The 24,915-nt window shown below is 50.6% G+C and overlaps 4 protein-coding genes across 9 annotated transcripts; 1 reads left to right on the forward strand and 3 right to left on the reverse strand.

Annotated features, from left to right (window-relative positions):
- Window positions 1-584: 584 nt before the first annotated feature.
- On the forward strand, window positions 585-10,353 carry MTFR1L (mitochondrial fission regulator 1 like). 3 transcript variants are annotated; one of them, XM_071768110.1, is made up of 8 exons: window positions 587-678; window positions 2,478-2,610; window positions 3,531-3,635; window positions 4,244-4,353; window positions 5,025-5,236; window positions 7,230-7,542; window positions 9,354-9,473; window positions 10,140-10,353. In XM_071768110.1, the coding sequence occupies exons 2-7, from the start codon at window positions 2,596-2,598 to the stop codon at window positions 9,457-9,459; spliced, it is 861 nt and encodes a 286-aa protein (XP_071624211.1). In that variant the 5' UTR covers window positions 587-678; window positions 2,478-2,595; the 3' UTR covers window positions 9,460-9,473; window positions 10,140-10,353. The 3 variants fall into 3 exon arrangements, with proteins under 3 accessions (XP_071624209.1, XP_071624211.1, XP_071624210.1); XM_071768109.1 differs by lacking the exon at window positions 587-678 and adding an exon at window positions 2,087-2,267; XM_071768108.1 differs by having other exon boundaries at window positions 585-678; window positions 9,354-10,353.
- A 422-nt stretch (window positions 10,354-10,775) lies between these two features.
- Window positions 10,776-15,196, reverse strand: AUNIP (aurora kinase A and ninein interacting protein). Of its 2 annotated transcripts, none has more exons than XM_071768106.1 (4): window positions 14,805-15,196; window positions 13,504-13,639; window positions 11,588-12,125; window positions 10,776-11,215 (listed from the first exon to the last, which is right to left on the reverse strand). In XM_071768106.1, the coding sequence occupies exons 1-4, from the start codon at window positions 14,895-14,897 to the stop codon at window positions 10,987-10,989; spliced, it is 996 nt and encodes a 331-aa protein (XP_071624207.1). In that variant the 5' UTR covers window positions 14,898-15,196; the 3' UTR covers window positions 10,776-10,986. The 2 variants fall into 2 exon arrangements, with proteins under 2 accessions (XP_071624207.1, XP_071624206.1); XM_071768105.1 differs by having other exon boundaries at window positions 10,847-11,215; window positions 13,504-13,618; window positions 14,805-14,991.
- A 757-nt stretch (window positions 15,197-15,953) lies between these two features.
- On the reverse strand, window positions 15,954-20,872 carry PAQR7 (progestin and adipoQ receptor family member 7). 3 transcript variants are annotated; one of them, XM_071767798.1, is made up of 3 exons: window positions 20,683-20,871; window positions 18,749-19,224; window positions 15,954-17,295 (listed from the first exon to the last, which is right to left on the reverse strand). In XM_071767798.1, the coding sequence occupies exon 3, from the start codon at window positions 17,254-17,256 to the stop codon at window positions 16,216-16,218; it is 1,041 nt and encodes a 346-aa protein (XP_071623899.1). In that variant the 5' UTR covers window positions 17,257-17,295; window positions 18,749-19,224; window positions 20,683-20,871; the 3' UTR covers window positions 15,954-16,215. The 3 variants fall into 3 exon arrangements, with proteins under 3 accessions (XP_071623899.1, XP_071623900.1, XP_071623901.1); XM_071767799.1 differs by lacking the exon at window positions 18,749-19,224 and having other exon boundaries at window positions 20,683-20,872; XM_071767800.1 differs by lacking the exons at window positions 18,749-19,224; window positions 20,683-20,871 and adding an exon at window positions 18,184-18,664.
- A 1,117-nt stretch (window positions 20,873-21,989) lies between these two features.
- On the reverse strand, window positions 21,990-24,842 carry STMN1 (stathmin 1). The gene is made up of 4 exons (XM_071767710.1): window positions 24,754-24,842; window positions 23,836-24,008; window positions 22,875-23,066; window positions 21,990-22,535 (listed from the first exon to the last, which is right to left on the reverse strand). Exons 1-4 carry the CDS (start codon window positions 24,764-24,766, stop codon window positions 22,467-22,469), a joined length of 447 nt encoding a protein of 148 aa, XP_071623811.1. The 5' UTR covers window positions 24,767-24,842; the 3' UTR covers window positions 21,990-22,466.
- Between the last annotated feature and the right edge of the window lie 73 nt (window positions 24,843-24,915).

Raw genomic sequence — 24,915 nt, forward strand, 5'->3', positions numbered from 1 at the left:
ATGCCATTGTCCCTTATCTGAGCCATTGTTCTACTCTGTTCCAATCCCTGGCTACAGAGAATTTTCTTGGGGGAAGGAAAGGTTGAATGAAATGGGTTTTAAAGCATATTCCTGTAGATAGGTGAGGAGACGAATCATCTGCAAACAGCCATGGCTGATGCTTTCTCTGCTCTCTGAAGCACAATTTTTTGGACCAAATCAACAAGGGAAAAAACCTTTTTTTTTTTTTTTTCATTCTTGGTCTTCAGGACCTGGGAAAAACCTGGGGTGGTGATTGTCCTGTCCCCTTCCCCAGCCTCCTGTCTGTATTTGTGACTGGAGACTGAGTTTATATGGACCTTTGGGCTGAGCCAGTGTAGCTTCACTAATTACTCTAGTGAGATTAATTACTCCTGGGATGTTTCTCAGTATTGGCTTCATAACTATGCATTAGCTCTGCACTTTTCTTGCACTCCAAGGGGCCTGCAGGAATGTCAGGCTTGGGTCTGGCAGCTCTTTCATCTGTGGAAAGTGCCAAAGCCTCCAGGCAGCTTTAGAGACCTGTCCTACCAGTGGCCTTGTCCCTGCCAGGGACTTTGATCTCAATCCCTTCAGGGGATTTTGGCCCAAGCAAAGAGCAGCAGAGGAGACCAAGCTGCAGTGTAGATCTGTCCTGGCTTGTACAGAACTTCACATGAGGTTTGGGGTTTTTTTGGCTGCACCTTTCCTGAGCCCTACAGCCAGGGGCTTCAGCTTTTGGAATGGTGTCAGTTGTGCTTGGGGGGAGAGTTCATTCCATTTTGTTCTCCTTCCCAGCAGTTCTGCAGCACAAGGGGCCAGAGAAGGCAGTGGCTGAGCAGGCAGAGATTGCTTTTTGTCTTTCAAGGCTTAGAAGCAGAGGCACAGCAGTGGTTCTGCAGGGCCAGGAGAGCCTCTCTGCCCTGTGTGTCCTCCACACAGGAGGATCCATGCCTCAGCCTGAGCCCAGGCTCCCATAAAACCTTGGGGAGCCCTGAAAATAGCTTGTTTTTTTCCTTTCCTGGGTTCTTGCAGCCCTGCCTGGAGCCACCTCTCAGGATGAAGGGGATTATTTAGTCTGAACGATGTCAGGAGGAGCCCAGACAGCCTCCCCCAGGCTGGAGCTGTCTGAGGGATCCAGGAGGGCAGGGGGGGGAATTGTGTCCCATGAACTGCTCTGGGTGGGCTCCAGACAAAAACTGTTGCCGAGGCTTTTCTGAATAGGTGCCAAGCTTTTTATCTCCTGTTTGTACTTAAGTTTTGTCGAGAAGGTTTTGTGATACCTCGAGGGGGGTGGAGGGGGTGCTGCTTTCCCCCAGCTCCTGTACTTTGTGACGCTCTGATCCAAAACCCAGGTGGGGTCAGAGCCGATGTCTGTGCAGGAGGCTCTGGGGTCGGAGCAGCCCCGTGCGGTTCGGTGCCATGAGGGGTCCTGGAACCCCGGCTGTAGCTGGGACTCGTTAAACCCATCCCACCACCCTTGGCCTCCTGCAGTCCTTGATGGGTCAGGGGGGGGATGGCTGGGCTGGGTTTTGGGGAGGTTTGTGGTGGGGTTTTTTAACCCAGAAAGCCCTGGGCTGCATCCGAAGAAGCGTGGCCGGCAGGTGAAGGAGGGAGCTGCCTCCCGCAGTGCCGTGTCCGGTTCTGGGGTGCACAACACAAGGACATGGAGCCCTGGGAGCCAGTCCAGAGGAGGCCACAAAGATGCTGGGAGGGCTGGAGCAGCTCTGCTGGGAGCCAGGCTGAGAGTTGGGGGTGTTCAGTCTGGAAAAGGCGACGGTGGGGAAACCTTGGAGCACCTTCCAGTGCCTGAAGGGGCTCCAGGAAAGCTGGGGAGGGACTTCGGACAAGGGCCTGGAGAAACAGGGGGAGGGGGAGCAGTTCTAAACTGGAAGAGGGAAGATTGAGGTGAGATTTGAGTTAGAAATTCTTTGGTGTGAGGGTGCTGAGCCCCAGGTTGCCCCCAGAATCCCTGGCAGTGTTGAAGGTTGGATGGGGCTTGGAGCAACCTGGGCTGGTGGGAGGTGCCCCTTTCCATGGCAGGGGGTTGGAACTAGTAGAGGGTTGGGACTGGAAGAGCTTTTAGCTCCTTTCACACCCAAGCCCATCCGGTGAGGAGCCCGGGCCGGGTCAGGTCCCTCAGCCTTGCGGCCGCCATTAGCTCCGCGCCCCTCAGCGCCTGCGCGGGGCCGGCGGCGGAAGGGCGGGAGGCGGCTTCTGCTTCCTGTGATGGCGGCGGAGGGGCCGGGAGCTTCACCGCCGCCCCTCAGGTACCGCCGGGGACCCGGGAAGGGGATGGTACCGGCCGAGGGACGGGGAAGGGGTGGGTTGGGTGCTGGTACCGCCGCCCGCTGCCAGCAGCCAGCCCGCCCCCCTCCTTTCCCCGTCCCTCGGCCGGTGCTGGGGATGCGGGTTGGTTGTCCCCCGAGTGGCTCCGTGTCACTTCTGCAGCCCGCAACGAGTCCCTTTTGTCCTTCCAGTGAGAAGCACCGAAGCGGTGGAGGAACGGAGGAGTAAAAAGATGAGCCCGGGCCGTGGCGGTGGGAGCTGCAGCACCCAGCCCTGAGCCCGCCCCGGCGGCCATCGCCAGAGCAGGAGATGGCAGCGGACTCCGTGAGTGAAATGTCGCCCCAAATGCCGCCCCAAATGCCGCCCTCAGCACCGGCAGTCTGGGCCCATTCCACCTCTCCGTCCCTTCCTTCCATCCCCCCGGGTCGCTTCTTCCCCGGCTCCCTTTCCCCCCTGGCAGTCGCTGCCTCCCAGGTCGGAGATTTGGTTTAAAATACAGGTCGGGAATTTAAAATGTCAGACCCGTGCTGAGGCGTTGTGTGCATTCCCGGGCTCCAGCAAGAAAGAAAGTGATGGATTTGCCCTGCTCTGTGTGACACAAACCTCTTTGCATTCGGGTTTGTCATTGTCATTTGTCATTCTCCTGTCACCAGAGCTGTGAGTGCCCTAAGGATGGCAGAGGAGAAGGTGGTCAAAGGACAGAGCACTTCACCTCTTGAATCCATTTCTGAACTATCCAGAGACCACTTAAAACATTTTGCTGTTCCAAAAAAAGCCAAAAACAAAACCACTCTCCACTCTCTGGCTGGGATGGCCACTGTCACTTTGCTGTCATCTAAGAAAGGTTCACAGTGCTGCTGGTATTAGAGTTCATGTGAAGTGAGAATGTGCCCATAAATAAGGTTTTCTGCTGCTGGCATTTTTCTCCTGGGCCCCTCTGCTTTCCTGCTTTTGCCATGTTTTCATTTGTAGCTCAGTGTCTTTTACTGAATGCTTTTAGTTTTGAGTCCTGAAAACACTGCAGCCTCTTAGGAACTGGCTGATTTGATGTATGCTCAGCTGAAACACAAGTTTTATGGAATTGGGGCCCTTAGTTATCAGCAGGTTTTGTTCCCAATTCAAAGTATTACTCAACAAATAAAAAGGGATCAGAGCTGTTGAATTGTGTCAGTCAGTTTCCACTATAAGAAATTTAAAGAAGGGCAACTGTCTTGAAATTAATTGTGTTGCTTTGATTTTTGTAGACAATCCCCATCTGGCAGAACAAACCCCATGGCTCAGCACGCAGTGTTGTCAGGAGGATTGGGTCAAACCTCCCTCTAAGACCCTGCCCCAGAGCAACCTTTGAGGTAAGCAGAGTTTTAAGGGCTTTAGTGACCATGTCTAGGAAGCTGCCTCTCTTGAGCAGGACAAGGCACTGCCACAAGCTGCTCTTGTGTCAACCACATGTGCTGCAGAGTTGTACTCAGTACTTGTGTAGCTGTATGCTTAAAAAATGAATTTATTTTTTTTTTATTCCTTCTTTTGGAAATTCTGTTCTTGTAAGTGATAGTCTGCAACTTGAGGAAAATACCTCCTCAAATAGTGTCTGTGAAGACTGGGTTAGCAAGCTCAAAAAGAAGAAGTGACCTCCAGCAAGCCACATGCCCTCTGGGCCTGTGTTTCCTAAACAGTACAACAGGGTTTATGGAAACACCCACGTCACTGTTGGAGCTCAAGGACAACACAAGCAGCAAAGTGTTGCACGTGGCCTTGGCAGGGTGCTCAGCTGTCCCTGCCTGTGACACCCCGAGCACGTGCAGGGGCTGACACACAGAAACACTCTGGTTTTGTAAGCTGGGTGGTGTTGCTGTCACACATCTGAGAGGTGCAGAGGAGGAAGACTTTGACAGCCCATGCTGGGGGAGTTTCAGGAGGCAGGACTGCCATCTCCTTAATGGAACTTTCTTCTTTTTAGGTTCTTCCCAATGTTTCAGAGCTCTATTTAAATGATGTCCCTCCGGTCCCCACCTTGGCAGACATTGTGTGGATAGCAGCAGATGATGAAGAAACATATGCCAGAGTCAGGTTGGTTTCCTCTGTGTCTGCTGCCCCTTGATTTTATACTCTGGTTTGTTTCACACAGTGTAGGTCAGACACTGATCCAACGCTCACAGCTTCCAATCCTCTCAAGGTCTGGTGACATTTTTCCCAGACAGGCTGTGCAGAGTAGCCCCCTGATCTGTGGTGTTTTCTGGCTAGAAAGTTGAGTTGTCCCAGGATATGTATATATATATATATATATATATATATATATATATATATATATATATCCAGTTCCCTGGAATTTGGTTCTGGTCAGTTGACCTTTTGTCCTTAAACCAGGCCAATAGCAATTGGTACCTTGTGAAAGATAAAAGGGGCTTTGAAATCAGAGGCAAAGGTTAACAGGCAAGTGACATGTCCCATGTGTGTCCAGCACCCTGCCCAGCATGGACACAGTGACTGGGAGAGAAATTACTTGAAACTGTGTCAGCATTCCCCAACTTTTGTCCCTGTGTCCTCTCACCCCATCTTGTGCCTCTTGGGCCCTGATTTCTGTTCCTCACCAGGCAGAGAGCAAACATCCAGCAGGTGGGGGTGCAGGGGCTGAGTTCCTTGTGCTGACATCTCCTGTCCTGGGGTGGAGGCCAAGCTTTGCTGTCACTGTCACGGAGGGGTCTGGACCTTGTAAGTGACAGGAGGTTTTTGTCCTGCAGAAGTGACACTCGTCCACTGAAGCACAAGTGGAAGCCGAGTCCCTTCACTGTTATACAGCGAAACGCCTCAGTCCCCAACCTGAGGAAGCAGGAGGAGAAGCTGCTTGCCCTGAAGAAACCTGGGTTGCCAGCCCTGAGCCGAACAACAGAGCTCCAGGATGAGCTGAGTCACCTCCGGAGTCAGATAGCTAAAATAGTTGCTGCAGAGTCAGGTAGGAATTTCATCAGGGTTGGGGTTTTTTTGTTGTTGTAGGAGAGGGGCTGAGCTGGTGACCCGTGGTGTTCCCTCTGCCCAGGATGATTTGAACCCTTTGGTTCCCCTTGGTGGGACACATTTGGTGTCAGCTCAGTGCTGGTTCAGTGTTTAGGTGTTTGGCATCATTAGAGGATTTCCAGCTTGTTTTTAAGAAATACCACGTGGTGCTTTGTGACTGCATTTGGTCTGGAGGCCAACTCATCTGCAGCACTTTGTTCCATGAAAATATTTGGTGTGCTTTTGCCATTCCTGCCTTAAGTCAACTGTGAGTGTGAGGGATAAGTCTTGGTTTGGGTAGGAGTGAGATGTTTTTGTTGTGAAAATGAGTGTTACTTCTGCATGAGACTGAATCTGTGACATCATCTGTGCCAGACAGTGTGATTGCCTGGTTTTTGTAGCCCTGAGAGCTCCAAGTTTTGCAGCTTTAATGCCCAGCCATGAGCCATGAACACATCTGAACGTGGAATGGAGCAGTGGGGGGTCGATTGATTCAGTTGAAATGTTGGTTTCTACATGAGAGAACGGGGTATTTCTTAGTTCAGTGGGGGTGTCAGTGCACCTGGGGAATCTGCTTGAGGTCAGTGGTGTCACTACAGACACCCCCACGGGAGAATTTATATGATGTGTAGGGAGTGTAAGAGAAGGCATCACAGACATCCCCTTCAGGGAGGCTGCGTGTGTCCTCTTCCTGCCAGATCAGAGGAACAACCACATGGGGATAAAAAAGGGGAATTCAGGGCTTTTCTTTCTTCTGTCTTGATCTCCACAAGCAGTGCCCTGTAAGAGTCTGGTTTAGTTCAAGGAGAGTAATAATGAGGAAGACCAGAGATCCAGGTGGAAAATGAATTATTTAATCATTTAATAACCTTTTTCTCTTTCTGTCTGCTCAGCAGTGGGCCTGGTTGTTATCAGCTGGTGTTTGAGAACTGTTGGTATTGACTTCATGTGCTCCAAGTCAATACCTGGGGGTGTGATTTAGGGCCGAGCTGGAGCTTGGGAACCTGATGAAGGAGATAACTATTTAGCAGACTTATTTTGGAAAGATTGATATCAAAAAAGAAATATTGTGCAATCTGCTTTATTATATGCAGTGAGAGCAATCCCTTAATTGGAAATTGATGACTATCTACAAGTTTAGTCCTGAGGCCAAGGGCATTAGTCCTTTAAAGCACAGGTTTTTTTCCATACAGGAAGGTTCTTTCAAGGAGATGTGCACTAAGCATTTTTCTGGGTTTTGGGTTGTTTTCCCTTAGTGTTTTCCAGTGGGAAATAATCAGACTCGTTTTCACTTGGGATCTATAATAGCTGTTCTTATCCTCCCTGCATTTGGAAGCATGAGCAAATAAATCCTGTCTTACCCATGGGACAGGAGGATGCTGCTCAATTTACAGATGAGGATGGGAAGCAAAAGAGGTCAGAGCACAGAGTGAATTGTTGTGACCATCTAGAGCAAAATGCTGGAGCTCCTGAACCAGCTCTGGGTTTTCACCAGGTTTAATGGCTATGGGGGAGGGAATCAGAAGGACAGGATTCCTCTGTCACCCTGAGCAGCAGCTGCATCTCTGTTCCTCCATTTCTTGTCTGTAGAACTGGGAAAAGGCCACACAACCAGGACTGGTGCAGGGTTTGAACTGGAGGGGTGATACAGTGGTGGGCATGATAGGGGTAGAGATGCATAAGGGGGTTGGTGGGATGAAAGGTATTGTTATTATTTTATATTTATATAAAAGGGGGTCTCGTGTTGCTCTGTGGTGTCACGGGGAGCAGAGTGGACATGGAGGGTAGTGGAAGATGGTGAATTTGCTTTCTCATAGCACAGGGGAGGCTGGTTGGTGAGTCCTCTAGATTTATATTCTGTTGTTTTGAGGGAAAAAACCAAAAAAATAAAACAACAGCAACAACCTGGTGTGAGAGTTTTACCTACCCACCTGTATTGTTTTCTTTTTCAGCTTCTACTTCATTTACACCAGATCTGTTATCTCCAGGAAGTTCAAACCCATCTTCTCCTTTACCTTGTTTTGGACCCTCCTTCCAGTCTACAACTTCCTTTGTCATTAGTGATATCACAGAGGAGGAGGCAGAACTGGAAAGCCCTGAGCTCCCATCAGTCTCCTTGCTTTGTTCTGCAACCTCTGAGTGTTTTAAACCCGAACCAAAGGACCCCGAGGAGGAAGATTCTGTCTCTCTTTCCAAGGCCAGCAGTTTTGCAGACATGATGGGAATTCTTAAAGACATTCATAGGATGAAACAGAGCAAAGACTTGTAAGTGCTTCCTGAACTTAATTATATTTTATGGGTTTTTTTTTTTGTCTGTCACATCAGTGCAGACTCTGGGTCTTCATTCCCTGGTGCTGCTCTGTACATGGGACTCACAGGGGAAAGACCTCTCTAGAGCAGAACGTGCTGACATGTTTCTTAGGGTTGTTTTTTTTTTTTTTAATAATGGTATTTTCTAATAATAGAAAGCAGTGGAGAGAACTGAAACTGATGAGCACAATGGTTGGGTATTTTTACTATTTCAACTGAAAAAAAAGCTCCTTTTTGCCCTGATGATGCCCAGAGCTGTGTGTTGGCAAGTGAGAGCTGTGCTGCTGCTCTCTGCCTGCAGTGGGCCCAGGGGCTGGGACTCTCCTGCAGCCCCAAGTGGTTGGGAAGCTCAGCAGCTTTTCCCACATGGCACGTGAAGGAATTCACACAGAGAACTTCTCAGTTTTTGCATCTGGCCCAGCTCTGAGTGTGGGCAGGGTGAGTTCTCACTTGTCTGATGATGAGTTTACACACTGATCACACAAACACCTCGTGCTGCTGCCTGCCTGAGACAGGATCCTGCCCAGCTGAGAAAGTCACTGCTTTAACATCAGCTGAGCTCAGTCATAAAGTTCAGCTTCCACATTTTTCAGCCCAAAAATCAGTCCAGCCCTTACGTTGTGGAAGATTCCCTGCCAAACATAACACACTGTGTGATGGCTGCTCACAGTTTCAATGCCTAATTCAGTTTAAAAGGAATTAAAGCTGAAAAAATGTATGTAGTAAAATGAGAGAAGTACATTCAGCACCCAGCACATCCGTGTGCTCTTGTTTTTCCAAGTGGTGAATATTGCTCAAAACCTAAACTCTCACTCTTTAGATAATGTCTGCAAATCCTTCATGGGGGGTGAGTAGGATTCATGGGTCACAGATTCCCTGCCCCTCCTCTTCCTTGTCTGTTGCAAAGCAGCACATTGGGCATCCAGAAATAATTCTGAAGGATTAGGCAAAAGGAGAGAGAATTCCCCAGAAAAATCCCTGGCATTTTGTGTGACTCAGCCAGGTTGGGGCTTGGGTTGGGGGTTACCTGTGCCCTTCTGGTGATGAATTCCAGAGGATCTGGGAGGTGCTTCCTGTTGAGAGATTTAACTTGATGAGAAATGTGTGGGCCTCTAGGACTAAGCAGTCACATGGAACAGTGTAATTATCAGTCTTCTAATTAGTGCAGACTGGTGTGGCAGCTTTCTCAGGAAGGAAACTTTTCAGGGTCAGCAAAGTGCCAGCATCTGTGGCAGGTGAAGAGAGGGCCACGTTCATACAGAGGCTCCAGGCTTGTTTCTTGCTGGAGCTGAACCCTTTTCCTCTCATCTCTTTCTGTCTCAACCTCTCACTCGCCTCCTATTGCAGCTGTGACATTTTAGGATAATTACAGCTTAATTAAAGCTGTTGGAATAATTTGAATGGAATTCTTGACCTGGAACACCACAGCACTGGTAGATTTATATTGAGGGGATGCAGGGTGTATGTAGCTAATGGAACTTTTATTTCTCTTACTTGATATTAACACATTTGACTAAAAATTCTAGAGCTTTGATTTAAAGATTTTCAGCATACCCTTTATCCCCCAAAAGAACTCCACTAAGCCCATGTGAAAGGGCTGAATTTTTAGCTGCTTTTTGTTGTTTTGTGTTGTTGTTCTTGCACCTCCTCTGCTTGTAATAAAAGCTGATGATTAGTGCTGCAGAAAAATGTTTAAACCAGAGCTGCAAACCATCAGTTTTGGCAGATCTGTTCTTACTGGTGCTCTGCTCTTGTCTGCTGTGTAGGAACCGAACTCCCATGAAGGAGGAAGACCCGGCCATCCTCATAGCAGAAGTTCTGAGAAGGAAATTTGCCCTGAAGGATGAAGACCTGGCCATGAAGGAGAAATGATGTCACTCAGCTCTGTAAGCAAAAGTGTTGTGCTCCCAAAATGTTCTCCACAGTAGCTGCCTTCCTAAGGATTGAGCCTTTTGCCTCTTTTATTAATCAGAGAAGGTTTCTGCTCTGGACACTCACCTAGGGAAGAGCTGATGGATTTGATGTGTTTTCCATGTATTGTTGTATTTAAGAAAGAAAAACTTTTTTAAGAAGATGGGATTTCTTTTCCACTTGTATTTTGATGTTGATTATTGATAAGGATCTTGGGAAGAGTGCAATGAGTGCTGCTGGATGCCATTCTTTCTACCAACAATGTTCTTTAGATTCCAATTAAGCATTAAATTACAACAGCCTCATTACAATATAACCATTTCCAGTATAAAGGGATGCCAGACATCCAGTTCTTTGTTCTGAGTATGGTACAGAGATAATGAGCATAAGCTAATTAATGCTTCCAGCTCCTCAGTGTTTAGGAAGTTGTTGCAGCACAGTGGTTAAAGGCAGCTCCCTGCTCTCAGGGCAGGATGAAGCTGCAGTCAGTGATTGAAGCACTCGCTGGTTTGTGTGTGCCCTGGGTATTTCTTAACTCACGAATTATCCCCACAGTTGCATGACAGAATGGCCTTAATTTCTTGCCAGTAATTTAATGTTTCATTAATAGTCCTTGTATTCAGATACTGTATTTTATTCAGCATTCAAAAGGTCTATTTATTGAACCACCAATGCTAAGAACCGAGCACCCCCCAGAGGAGCTGTCAGCTGAGGAGAAGGAAACAGGAACGTGGCTGCAGTTCTCACAAACTGAGGAGGTTTCCTTCAGCTACACCTTCTCTGTGATGTTCCTCATGCCTGTATTTAAAGTATGGGTTTTTTTCCTTTATATAAAATGGAGCCTTAATAAGACAATGTCTGTGCTTGATATTATTAATGTGCAGGGGCCAGGTGTGTGTGTGCAATTTCAGCTGCTGCATCTGAGGTGTTGGCTGAGGCTGCTGCAGAGAAATGCAGTTGGATGCCAAGGATTGTCCTGATCCACCAGGACCTCAGCCCTTCCCTCCCTGAAGAGAGAGAAGAGGCTCCTAGTGCTGGTTTGGGCTCTTGTACTGAAATTCTGGCCCAAGGGGAAAGTAAAGCTTGCTGGGATGGGAAGGCAGAGTGGTTCCTCAGTCTAGAAGACTTTGGTTTGGACTTCCAGGATCCTGAGAAACAGATCCAGGTTAGCAGGGGGCTCTCAGCAGCCTCTGACACAAACCAGGCAGTGCCAGAGCCCGGCCACAGCCACGGGGGCTGTAATCACAATTGAAACAAACTATCAGAAACAGACTCCAGCAAAGCTCTGGTTTTATTAAAGTTATTCAATTTATTAAACTTCAGAGAACAAAGAGGCCCTGGCCTGGCACAAGGCTCTGCTGCATATGCTGGCTGGACCACACACACACAGCCACAACGGGTCCACTTACCTAATTCTGATGGCTTTTAGATCCAAACAACCTTTCCTGAGGTTTCACAAGAGGTGCTCAGGTGCCCCATTCAGGGCCCTCACCAGTGTTTAATCACTCTGTTTCCCTCCGAATCCTGGGTGAACAGGAACTCATAGCCCACCTCTGCCTCCTGCTCCCCTGCTTTGCTCAAACTCCTGGAGCAGCCCACGGTGGGAGAGCGAGGTGGCTGCTGGCTGGAGCTGCTCCAGGCCTTGCCAGGAGAGGGGAGGCTGTGCCAGGGGTGGGCAATGACCCTGTTGCCCTCTGAGTCCTGGGTGAAGAGCTGCCTGCAGGGGCTGCCGTGGGGGCTGCCGTGGAGCTGCCTGCAGGGGCTGCCGTGGAGCTGCCTGCAGGGGCTGCCGTGGAGCTGCCTGCAGGGGCTGCCGTGGAGCTGCCTGCAGGGGCTCCCGTGGAGCTGCCCGCGGGGGCTGGCATGGAGCTGCCCGCAGGGGCTCCCGTGGAGCTGCCCGCGGGGGCTGGCATGGAGGTGCCCGCGGGGGCTGCCGTGGAGCTGCCCGCAGGGGCTGCCGTGGAACTGCCTGCAGGGGCTGCCGTGGAGCTGCCCGCGGGGGCTGCCGTGGAGCTGCCCGCGGGGGCTGCCGTGGAGCTGCCCACGGGGGCTGCCGTGGAACTGCCCGCGGGGGCTGCCGTGGAACTGCCTGCAGGGGCTGCCGCGGCCCTGCCCGCCTGAGCCAGCGTTCCCGTTGTGCTCCCTCAGGGGCTGTGCTCCAGTTGGTCCTTGAGGAGAGGAGGAAAAGCCAGGAGGCCTGGGGAGGTCTCTAACAGCAGCAGGATTTATATCCTCAGGGGCAGTGAAATCAATTAAAGAATTAACACCACTCGATTGGGGTGGTTTCTCCTGGTTTCTTGCTGATCTGTGAGCGATGATGCGGTTGCCCGTTGAGTCCTGGGTGAAGCTGAAGGAGCAGGAATCCTCTCCCATCCTGCAGGAGGCTGAATTCCTCTCCTGGGACTCTGCTTGTGACAAGGAAGAGCCTCCCAAAGGAGCTGTTGGTGCTCCGGGTGCACAGCGCTGGGCTGGAACCTGCTCCTCAGCTCCCAAAGATCCTTTCTGGGCTTCCTCCTGTGGCAGAGCCAAGATCTTCACAGGGCAGGTATCCAAAGCAACAACTTTTCCTTTACAGTCTTCATTCAGGATGACAGGAGATGGTCTGGAGTTTTCTTTGTCTTTCTCATCTGAAAAGGAGACAGTTGGCTGCAGCCAGAGCTGGCACACCCGTGTCTCAGCACCACTGCTCCTCACAGCCATCTGGGTTTGTGCTGTGGTTCAGACACGTGAGGAGCAGGAGCTGCAGCTCCAGAAGCCTTTGGCCTCTCTGCCTTTCTCCTCTCACCTTTCCAGGCAGCCCACGAGTCCTTTAGAAGCTCAAGAGTTACAAAAAAAAACAAAAACCACCTCTAAAACCCTCACACAGTGAAACTCAAGGCATCAAGTCCCACATTTGCTTCTGAAATCACTTACTATAAAAGCTAATAAAACATCTCAGTATAAGCAAGCTCATCCTCAATTCAGGATAAGCTAAAAGAAAAAAAAAACACAAATAAAAACCATTCCAACATCTTAACCCCCTCAGACCTCTCTCTGCTGCTGGTGAAGAGCAGCAATGTTCAGTGAAGCCAAACACATGGGGAATGCAATCGGGGGGGCAGAGGGGAAAAAGGAAAGCACACAACACACTCAAAAGGAGCCAATGCAAAAATGATCAACAGCCCTGTCCCAAGACAAAAATTCTGACAATTAATTAAACTGTACAACTTATGTAATGGCTCCTCTAATCTGTTTATTGCTAAACTAGTTTAATGTTGATGAAGTGGCCACTGCAGAGCTTCCTGCACAGTCCTACCCCCTGCAGCCAGTTCAGTTCTCCAGTTGTTAATTTGAGACCCACAGACAAATCCATTTCTTGTACTCCAGAGCACAAAAGCAGCTTCTAAAGCAGAGAGGTTGTGAGCTGGCTTAATTAACTTAAATATTCCAGTTGCCTTGTCATAACTTTGTCAGGTCAGTTGGGATTAACCAACTTTTCTTTAGGAAAGGCTTTGTGGAACCCTTCATAAAAAGCTTTCCTCACTCACCTCCCATTGATTCCCCTGACAGGGAGGTTGCTGGAATCAAGTAACATTCCAGGTAACATTAATTTTCATATCCATCTATAAAGTTCTTCCATAGGCATTTAACCAACAATTTAGGGCTGTCATTGCTTATGACAACCTGACAATTAACACCCTGGAGGCTGTCCTGGTGCCAGGCCTCCCAACACCCCACTGGCAGCTCCAGGTTTGTAGGGAATAAAGCTCAGGCTGCTCTCAGGTGAGGCTTGGCTATGGCTGCTGTTACATATGCTTTAGTCTAACACTGCAAATGGTGCTTGCATTTAGATTAATGACCACAATAAAACTATTTCTGGGAATTCAAACCTTTAACATTTACAACTCTTCACAAGGAAATGTATTTTTCTGCCTAGTGAAGCTGCCAAGAAATAGTTACATGGGTTTCCTATTGCAGCCTAAAGCCTACTTTCCTACAGGGCCATACACGGGGCCACATCCTTACCTGGCTGCATGCTGAAGAAAGCAGAGATTGTGGTTTGCTTGGTGCGTGGCTGAGATGCTCTGGGCTGTGTGAGAAGGCCCGAGGCCTGCCTCCATTCCAGAACTTGACTGGGTACCTTCGGCTTGGCTATGAGAGGCTGGGGAGGTAAAGAAACAAGGGGAAAGTGAGTAGAAATTTACCCTTCTTCCAGCATCGGGGCACAGTTCCCACATTTGTTCGTCCTGCACTTTGGCCACAACAACCCCATGCAGCACTACAGGCTGGGGAGAGTGGTTGGAGAGCAGCCAGGCAGAAAGGGACCTGGGAGTCTGGATTGCCAGGAAGCTGAAGAGGAGGCAGCAGTGTGCCCAGGTGGCCAAGAAGGCCAATGGCATCCTGGGCTGGATCAGGAACAGCGTGGCCAGCAGGTCCAGGGAAGGGATTCTGCCCCTGTGCTCAGCCCTGGGGAGGCCACAGCTTGAGTCCTGTGTCCAGTTCTGGGCCCCTCAGTTCAGGAAGGAGATTGAGGTCCTCGAACAGGTCCAAAGGAGGCAACTGGGCTGGTGAAGGGACTCGAACACAGATCCTATGAGGAGAGGCTGAGGGAGATGGGGCTGTTCAGCCTGAAGAAGAGGAGGCTCAGGGGAGACCTCATGGCTCTCTACAACTCCCTGAAAGGAGGATGGAGCCAGGCGGGGGTTGGTCTCTTTTCCCAGGCAACTCTCAGCAAGACAAGAGGGCATGGTCTTAAATTGTGCTGGGGGAAGTTCAGATTGGACATTAGAAAGAATTTTTTCACGGAAAGGGTGATCAGACATTGGAACGGGCTGCCTGGGGAGGTGGTGGACTCTTCATCCCTGGAGACATTTAAAAAGCGACTCGATGTGGCACTCAGTGCCATGGCCTAGTGACTGTGGCAGTAGTCGTTCAAGGGTTGGACTCGATGATCTCTGAGGTCCCTTCCAACCCAGCCTATTCTATGATTCTATTTCTATGATTCAATGCTTCAGCTCTCCCTGTGACAGCATCACAGAACGGGGGAGGCTCAAGAGACCCACGGCAGTCGCTCTGCCTATCACCTTTGCTCAAGCAGGATGCTCAGAACCAAAGGCCTCGTTGCTAACCCCACCCTCCCCTCTCACAACCCCTGAAGTATTTCTGCCCCACAGCTTCCAGCCTGGCTGTGCCGGCCTCCCCTCACCCGCACGGGACCCCCAACCCACGGTGCCACACGCTCCCTCGGGGCGGGGATCCGGGCACCCCCCACCTGGCAGCACTGAAGGCGGCTGCAGCAGCCCCCATGGCCAGGACCCGGGACCCACCTGTGCCGGGCTCTGCTTCAGCTGAGCGGTGTCCAGCCAGACATCGCAGGCCTCGGGCTGCTGGGCCGCTCCGCCTCTGCGTCTGCGCTTCATCCCCGGCAGCGGGCGGTCTCCGCCGGGCTTCCCGGAGACGAGAGGGGCCCCTCCGAGGCGGTCGCTGGTCGCGGTCGCGGTCGCGGTCGCGGTCGCGGTCGCGGTCCCGGTCCCGGTCCCGGTCCCGGTCCCGGTCCCGGTCCGAGCGCTGCCCCCTTCCCGCCGCTCCCTCACAGGCAGCGCTCGCGCCTCTCCCGCCTCACGGCCGCCAACAGCCACCGCGCGTGCCCGCGGCCGCAAGGGGCCAATGGGAGCGGCGGAATTGGATGAGTGACAGGCGGATCCCCGCCCACTCCAGGCCGTGCGCTATATAAGGGCGGGCGCCTGGCGGAGGGCAGAGCATGGCGGGGGGGGATGGGAATGGCGGAGCCGTGCGGACCCCCAGGGTGGGCCCGGCCCGTGGGCGGCAAGAGAGGGGCGGCCGGTGCCGGAGGGCATTCGGGAAGAGGTGCCCTAGTGGTGACAGAGATGTAAAGGGGGGAGGCAGAACAAGGGCTGCAGTGCAGGTGGGAAGGGCGCATCTCACACCTGGGTTTGAATTCCCTCCTGCCCCCAGCCCTGCTCTTGGCCAAGCGCAGCCCAAGCCCCCTCCTCCCCCAGCCCTGCCCTGTGGGGACAGCTCCGGACCAGCTGTTCCCGGGGTTTGCATCTCCCAGGGCCGGGCCGAGCACCCAACGCTGCAGCCGATGCAGCACCAGGGGGTGCAGGGGTCCCAACTGCTGCCCCGGCCCAGCCCCCTTCGAACCGGACCCAACCACGCTCTCTCTCTGCATTTGTAAGGTCCGTGGCCTTTCTCACACACCCTCAGCCCCTCACTGGGTAAGGGACAGGGCCCTGACACTCCTGGATTCCCCTGACAATATGAAAGGGGCTCGAGAGGGTATTAAATAAATCGGCTGCCTCTGTGGTTTGAACAAGCTCAGCCCGGGTGGTTCCCATGGGTTGGATTCTGTCACCACGGAGAAGGCAGCAGGTGGCATCTCCTTACCTTCTGCTGGGAGACCTGGTAGATTCCAAGAACCTTTCCCAGCTCACAGGGCTGCAGCACTAACACCATTTTGTTCCAAATATTTATTCAGACGCATGAAACAAACCAGTGTCCTGTTTTTAGAGCAAGCTGGAACTATATTCTGAATTTTAAAAGCATAAAAAAGCAGCTCTTGCTTTCCTCTCCCGGCAGAGTGCTGCTGAGTAACACTTTGCAAAGCTTTTCATTCCTCTTCCCCTCAAGGTTTGTGGCTGGATCCACACCAGCAACACCACATCTGGCTGCAGAGTGACCCTTTGGGTGAGCTCACCTGCTTCTCCTTCAGGGCTCTCACTCTTCTTTGAAGCTCAGCGTGTTCTTCACCTTCTGGGCCATGTAAACAGCTGTGAGGACAGAGCAGGTCACGGTGAAGAGGCACAAGGCAGAGAAGTTGTGTGCCAGATCACCCTGAAGAGCAGAGTAGATCTGTCGCCGGGACTCGTAGTCCAACACCACCGCCTCGATCTGTGCCAGCGTGCAGAGCACCAGGCAGACATGGAAAATCTGATGGCTCTGCCCAAAAAAGTGACATTTCCCAGGGAACCACTTCTCAGGGTAAGGCTGTGAGAAAAAAAAGGCACCAATCAAGAAAAAAAACACTTGGCATTTGTGGTAGAGAAGGGCCGGGTCGGCCTGCGCGGAGGGCGGCGCGGTGGAGATTCGATGGACCACGGGGCTGATGTCCAGCACGTAGGCCAGGCCTGAGGGCAGCTCCTGGCAGAGCCGACCCAGAAGGTGAGTGGACTGGTGGTACCGGTACTTGGCGTAGCAGGAACCAGCACAGGACAGCCAGGCTAAGAGGACAGCTGCTGGCATGTAAAACCCCTTGATCTTCTCGTGCCAGCTGGGCTCGATGGTGTAGTAGTAGTGCCCCAGGGCGCTGCCGTACTGGTAAACAGCCACCCCCACGTAGTCCATGAAGAAGAAGCTGTAGTGCCAGAACTCAGACTTGGCCTGGAGGAGGTGAGCAAGAGTGCTGAAGGTCAGGTAGGTGATGGAGGCCACGATGATGATGAGGAGGGGTTGGGCGTGCTGGTCCTGCCCGAAATCCACCCGCTGGGAGAGCTGCTGGAAGCGCAGGAGCAGGATGAGCGCGGCCACCAGGTGGGTCCAGACGTTGATGGCTTCGTTGTGCTGCTGGAAGAGTGTGGAGAAGTAATAGCACCAGGTCTGCTGCACGGGTCGGTAGCCTGTGTCGATGTAGGGCTTCCAAAAAATCCTTGGCACCTCTGAGCTGCTGACAGTGGAAGGGGAGAGGGGGCCCAGCAGGTGAGGGATCTGCCGCACGTTCAGGAAGAGGCGGGAGAGCTTCTCGGTGACAGCCGTGGCCATGATGCTGCCAAGGTCTGGATCCCTGCTGTGCAAAACAACCTTTGGAAGGAAAGTTTTGCTGTGGGGTTAAAATGGTGACTTGAAGAAGGAAAAGGAGAGGAAAAAAAAATAATCAACAAACCCACCAAAAAGAAAAAAAACAAAAATCCACCCCAACAAGCAGACTATCTGAATGCTTTGTCTGGTTTGTGTTTTTTTTTTTCCCAGAGATATGTAAAATCATGCATGACTGGAGAATGGCCTCATTATCACTGAAATAAAAGAATTGCCAAAAATAGCAATAGGAGGCTGAAGGGAGATTTAAGAATCTCTGGAGTGCCCCATGCTGCTCCAGAGTGGCTGAAGGAGCACGAGTATGGGGTTAATTGACACAGGAATTAACACAGCAGAATGCATCAGAGCCTCGCTGACCCCTTCCCAGAAGTTTGGGAACTGCTAAACAAACTAAACATCCTAAACAAACCTCCTGTTCCAGGAGCAGCCTAAAGTTCCCCCCCTTGCAAATTGTTTGCAGCATCTGGCTTTACAATGAGCTGCAGTCCCACAAGCAGGAGGCTGAGCTGCTCTGCCTTACCTGAGAACCCAAATAACTGCAATGCCAATACCAGAAGATGGAAATCTGCATTTAGAGTTCTAAATGTCCCTTTTCTCAGCTCCTGATTTTCCATGCAGCTTTGTACAAACACCAAGCAGCTCGAGTGAGTTCCTCCTGTTGCATCAGGGAGGTCCTGCAGGGTAATGTTTGTGAGCAAGTGTTTCCATATTTACATTTTTGAAGCTGCTGTCCTTACCAAGATAAGGGCAGCCTGGCTGCCTTGTTCTGCTTTTTTTTTTTTTTTTTTTTTTTTTTTTTTTTTTTTTTTCTCCAGACTTAAAAAACCACTGAACCAAACATGTTCAAATTGCAGTTTCCTCCCTCCTCTTTACCTGCTCTTCCTCAGCCAAGCTCTGAAGCCAGCAGCCCAACTCCCATCCAGCTCCACTGCTGATTTACACCTCAACTCCTGGCAAATGCAATCCTTCCAGGGACAGCTCAGGCAGGAAAAGCTTTTCAAAGTTTGGGAGGAGGAGGAGGGAATGGATCTGTTTGTTATAAAAACCTCAAATTTCCTCATCAAAATAGAGTGGGTAGGGCTGTAACTCATGCCTGTCTGAAGCTGAGGAACACAGATGTAGACAAAAAAAAGTCTGTTTGCTGCTCTTTTTCCACCCAGCCTGGTTAGAGAGGCCCCACAGCAAACCCAAGGCGGGGGCAGCACCTCACGGAGGGAAATCCTGACCCTTGCCTGGCCTCCTGAACCCTCCTGTATCACCCCAGGGGCTGCCAGAGAAATCCTCACCTCATAAACCTCTTCCAGCCCCGCAGCTGCTGCCCAGAACTGAAACAGCAGCCAGGGAGATGCAGGCAAAAGCAAAAACTTCCCAGGTCAAGCGATTTTTTCCCAAAATTCCAGGGGCAGTTTGGAATAAAGAAGCTGCCCAAAGCACTCACCTCTGTGTCAGGGCTGTCACTGCCCACACGAGGACTCCGGGGGACACAGGGAAGGGGCTGAGCCTCCTCTGACCCCCTCGAGGTTGCCTGGAAATAAAAATTCCTACGGGAAAAGCCCCCCCTGGTGCTGTGCAAGGAGACACGGCAGGAAAAGCTGTGCCGAGAGCAGGCAGGCAGGAAAGGAGCTTTGTGTTTACTTCAGGTCCTCCCAAGCTTGTCGGAGCAGGACTGGATTTGCAGAGCCGAGCCCCGAGCACCTCTCAGTGAGGAGCTGAGCACATCCTGCTGGGAATCCTCCAACCCCCCCACCCCACGCCGTGTCAGGAACGTGGCCTCAAACGCTTGTTATTCCCTAGGGAGCATTTCCTTTCTCAAGCAGCATCCACCCATCCTGCTGGATTTTTTCTTAATGGTTCAGCCTCAGCCCCCAGCTGGTTCCATGCCCATTTGCTCCGGTGACTCCTCCTCTCTCTAACCTGCTAAAGCACGAATCTATTTCTTTAAAGTTACAATGGATCCGTGACCCCTGCTACCCGCAGGTTCAGAGCATTTTTGTGCCCCCCCCTCCCCGGGCAGCCTCCCCAAACCCCCCCCGGGATCGATCCCGCCTCTCCATGCGTTTTTTTTTTTGTTTGTTTTTTTCCTTAGGGATGGATTTTTTCCTTTTTTTTTTTTTTTTCCTCAGGGCATGGGTGCAGACAAAGGGGGGGAGGTGTCAGGGCAGCCCCCCAGGATCCCACCACTCAACCCACCTGGGGATCTTCCCCCAAGCCAAGGCTGAGCCCCCTGCAGCCCCCTCCCCCCCCAGAGCCCTCTGTGCCCACAACCTCCTTGTCAGAGCCCCCCGGTTCCGGGATGGATGCACCGGGGATGCTCCCGGGATGCAGAACCGAGGGTGCTGCCCCCTCCCCAGGGATTTACCTGCCCGAGGGGAGAAGGTGAAGCCTCGGGGGGGTGGTCCCAAGCTGAGCCCATCCGAGCTGAGCTGCTGCTGCTCCCACCTCCTCCCCACCCCCTAAACCCGGGCTGCAGTTGTTTTTCTGCATGGCCAGCTTAGGAATTACGCTTTGATTTCTTTTATTTTTTTTTTTTAAGCAACCTGTTTATAGCCCAGCGTTCCTCACCAGAAAGGCGGGTTTGGTTCGTTGTGGTTTTTTGGTTTTTTGTTTTTTTTTCCCCCGTGTTTTCTCCCTGTGCACCAGCTCCCCTCTTCTCTTCCTCGGATCATCCCCATCCTCCTCCCACTGTTTGCATCCTCCCGGCTCATTCCCACCCCTCAGCCCTTCCCTTTCTCCACTCGGCAGCTCTGGGAGGAACCAGGCTGAGCTCAGAGCCCGGGCATGGAGCTCCAGGCAGCCATGTTAAAAGCAGAATGAAGAGAAGGGAACAGAAGGCCCCGAGCTGAGATCTGGCAGCTTTGGCAAGTAAAAAAAAAAAAAAAAAAAACAAAAAACCCACCACCTCCCATTTTAACATCCCTCAGTGCTCTTAGCACCATTTGGGGATTGGCAGCACTGCCATCCTCCCCCCAAAAACCCCTTGAAAAGATGGGGGGAAACCCACACAGAATATTCAGGCACTTGGGTCTCTTCTCAGCAGGTGAAGACAGACATTAAAACGAAAAACTGATTTTTCTTTTTTTTTTTTTGATAGCTAATTACACATGATCCTGGGAAATGGGACCTGATCCAGTGATCACTTAAACCTCCATCATGTAGATAGATATTCATACCAGATGAAACTCCCTCCCTAAGCACATCCTGCAGGGGCTCAAGCCTTTGTTTCCCTGCTCAGTTCCCTCCTCGGGTGGATCCTGATCCACACCCCCATCCTCTGGGCTCACCCCCCCTATGTGCCACCAAAAACCCAAACCTGCACCGTGCCCCCCCTGCAGGCAGCTGGTTCCACCCCAAGAGCCAGAAGCAGTCTCTTACCTTAAATTATGAAAGATCAAAACACTTGTGAAAATCCTTCAGGGAAAGGAGCTGATCCCAGCCTTCCAGCACTTCAAGCCTGGCTTTATCTCACTGTTCTGCTTTTGTTCAAACAGTGCAAGATCAGCTTCTGGTGAAGTACAACTCTGATGCAATCAAAAGCAGCAAGGGTCATGGTATATGAATGCTTTCCAAACTGAGGGTCCTTCTTTAGCAGGACCCAGAGGACAGGTCAAGTGATCCAGAACTCTCTTTGCCTCTTATAAAACTCCCACCCAGCTCTGCCATCCTCCAGCCATGTCAATGTCACCTGGGTGGCACCAGATGCCCCAGAGGGGGATTTAAGCTGAAACCAAAGCTGTCAGCCCAGCCTCAAGACCAAGGACACCATGAGGAAGTGTCTGACTCCACCAGGGGCTGTGGAAGCCCAAGGCTGCTCAGGAGGCACTTCCTCAAGCCAAGTACCACAGAAGATGAAGTCAGGTGGCTGTGAACACACCAAATGCAACCTTGTCTGGACTGCAGAGCAGCACCAGAGCCTGTGCACACCCTTAGAGAAAGGATTTGAGAGAAAGGATTTGGGTTGGGTTTGCTGTCTGGTTTTTTGTTTGTTTGTTTTTAAGGTACCTGTGGAATTCAGCAACTGCATCAAATCCACCTGAGAAGTCTCAAGCACAGTCCCAGCCACATCACAGCCCCCAGAAAACCAAGGATGATCCACACCCCTGGGCAGTTACTCTTCAGACCAGCCCTGTGGCACAGTGTGCTAGCCCAGCCTCAGAACAAAGATAATTCTGATCTACAGCATCATTTGCCACCCCAGCACACAAGAGGATCAAGGGTTGGACTTGATGATCTCTGAGGTCCCTTCCAACCCAACCAATTCTATTAAAAAAAACCCAAAAAACCAACAAAAAAACCAGGTTTCTGATTTTTATGCTCAGACCCTGCGTGCTGGGGCACACAAATCCCCATTCAACAGCACAAGTCATCTTCTAGAAACCCTCACCAAAAAACCCACAAGGGCTCAGATCAGTCATGTGGTAACAAGGACTCGTTTGTTGGAGTGTCAGCATCCAAAGGGAGGTGGTTCTGAACTCTTTTTAACAAAAACACACAACAGCTGACCACTGCTGAGGTGTCAAACAAAGCTCTGATTGTACAATGGAGACAATGGATGGGTGCTGGAGGGGAAGGGCAGAAGGGATGCAAGGAAAAAGTGTTGCTGCTGCAGCCCTTCCCACCCAGCACTGGGTAAGGATCCCTGCTGCAGCCCTCAAGTCAGTTCCAGAAATCTTCAGAAGTAATTCTCATAACAGCACTGTGCAGCTTTATTTAGTCACTCAGTTACAGCAGTATTTTAGCAGATTGGGACAGAGTCAGAATTTTTTTTTTTTTTTTTTGAAGTGTAACAGATAATCAGCATGGAACAGTATATACTACATATTCCTTTCACAAACGTATTACAGAGCCAATACAGTACTAGCCATCAACCCAGTAGCAAGAGCACTGGAGTAGAAAAGGATGCAACAAGAAGATAGCTACACTGGAAAGACAACACTTTAGAAAAAGTGAAACATGTAGGGTCTCCCCTCTAGCCCCCAAAAGAAAAAGTGTTCAGTTTGGATCTAATTTTACAGCTCTACATGAGTTTCTAGAAACTCAAAAAAAAAAAAAAAAAAAAAGAAAAAAACCAAAAGAAAAAAAAAAACCCAAAGATAAAACCACTGGCCAGTACAGTCTTTGGATATTTAGGGGAGGGGGAGAGAGTTTCCAGAATGAAGTCAGTCGGTTTCAGCCTCACCAGGGTCTTTGCCTTCTTTGTTCTTTCGGACCTCTTCAATATGCTTGTCCTGAAAAACAACAGCAGGGAAGGGCTGGGGTGGCCAGGCAGGGGCAGAGCTTTGGGCAGGCAGAGCAAACCCTGCTTTGCCTCCAGCCCCCAGCAGCAATCTGTGGGGTTGGGTTTTTCCCAGGGGGTACAGGACGAAGCTTTGTAAGAGAAAGCAAAACGCTGCTCTAAATCCACCCATCCCCTCTCCCTCCCTCAAGGATTTCTGCAAAGTCAGGAATAATCCTTCAACATTTCACCACAGCACTCATCTATTCACCCCCCTCACTTGGCTTTATTTCCAAAGCAAGGAGCATGGAGCAGCTCTCCCCAAAAGGGGAATGTGTGACCCCACACCCACCTTCTCCCTCAAGCGTTCCAGTTTCGCAGCCATTTGTGCCTCGCGGTTTTCTTTGTTGGCTTCCATTTTGTGGGTCAGCTTCTCCTCTGCCATTTTGCTGAAGTTGTTGTTCTCCTCAATGGCTTTTTGCAGCACCTCCTTCTCATGCTCCCGTTTCTCAGCCAGCTGCTTCAGGACTTCTGCTTCATGAGACTGGCAAAACAGAGGACACGGGTTGGGAACACAGAAGGGAACCACAGGTGAGCTGCTCACAGCTCCCAAAAGATTTTTTTTTTCTGCCCTTTTTCTGGAGAGCAGAGTGATTTTATGCTGCAGGACAGAGCTCCCTGGTGCTGCCCCCACCCACATAACCCATATTTCATCAGGAAGGTCAAGTCTCCATCATTAGTTGGAAGGCTCTTTAAAAACAAGGTTTTTTTCTGGGAAAAAAGAACGTGGATCTCTGTTAACATCAACAGATCTTTCCTGGGAGACTCTCATTCTCAGAGGTGCAAATTGCAGTGATTCAGGGCACACAGAAGGCTGCACCCCAATTATTTGAAGCCTCTGCACAGCCAAGGGCTGCAAGCTACATCTCAACAGTGAGATCACCCATCAAGTCAGAGATAGGATTGGCAAATCTTCCCTCTGAGATCCAGCACTTCAGTTTCTAGGAGAAAATTAATCCGGTTATGACATTACAGACAAGAAAGCTCCTTCCTGAAAAAGCATCCCTGCTCAACCTTTTCTCCCAGTTTTTCAAAAAAGTACCCAAGATTACTTTGGGAAGGAAGCTATGGCTTTGCAGAGCACAACAAAGCTTCACAAGAGCTGCAGAGCTGCCCAAGTTCAATTAATCTTCCATTTACCACAACACAAACTGTTCCTCTCCAGCAACGAGTAAATTAAGACAAAAAAACCCAAAAAACTGCACAGCTTGCACAGACTGCTTGGGCAGAGCTCAGAGCTGCTCCAATTTTACCTTACGTCTCTCTTCTGCTGCTTCCAATTTCTTCTGAATCTCTTCCAATGACACATCCTTCTTCTTTGGGGGAGAAAGAGGAAATTCTGGGACTGCTTCTTTGGAGCGGGGACTGAGGATCAGCTCAAAGGCCTGCCCAGAGGCACGTTTTTCCAGTTCCTTCACTTGAATATCTAGCAGCACAGGAGAAAAACCCCAAACAAACAGGATTTTAACCCAGGAACTGCCTTAGGGGAACCTGAGCAATAGCCTTTGAAAATTCAGTGCCAAAAAGCTCACTTGAGCAGACAGCAGGGATCAGAGCTGACATTTCCAAGCAGCACCAGCACCATGCAGGAATGGGGAAAGCAGATTTGTTTGCAATCCTTCCTCCACCCTCCAAGCACCTGACATTTTATTTTGCCTTTTAATAACCCAGGCAGCGAAAACAAAGATGTCAGTGCTTCAAAGGGAAGGAAAAAAAACAAGTAAAAAATAATCATTCTTTCTCCAGTGACAAGTCTGAGGAAGAGTTCAAGGTGTTTGCTCAAGACCTGACACAGCCAAGAACTGAGAGCAGCTTTCAAAGTGATATCCAGGGCAGTGCTGTCTCTTCAAACACCTCCGAGGAGGAATGGCAGCCCTGCCTGGTGTCAGCTGCACCAGTTTTGCTCACTGAGGTGTCTGGATGACAGTCAGCTCTGTTAGCAGAGCAGATGGCATGCAGATGAGCTGAAGGCCATCTGCTAGCAGCCTCATCTGAGAGGGCTTTTGCCATGTTTTCACAAGCACTGATTTTTAGCAGCTTCTCCAAAGCAGCCTGAATCTGGGAGGAAAGCACGGTGACTGCACTTGATTTCTCAGAAATATCTTAAAATCTCAAATGGTAAAATAAAAGAGGAAAACCACAAGGAGTATTTCCTACATAATACTACATACCAGAAGTAGCCATGACTGAGAAAAGGTGACTCCAGAAGCCAACTCTGGGAGACCTTCAAGAATCAGATTCCTAAATAACAAAGACAGATGCATTTAAACAGTGAGTCTGTTACTTTTATTTCTCTGAATAAAAATTGCCAAGCATAATGAGACCTGATGAAA

This window comes from Heliangelus exortis, chromosome 24, assembly GCF_036169615.1.
Source record: "Heliangelus exortis chromosome 24, bHelExo1.hap1, whole genome shotgun sequence".
NCBI lineage: Eukaryota > Metazoa > Chordata > Aves > Apodiformes > Trochilidae > Heliangelus > Heliangelus exortis.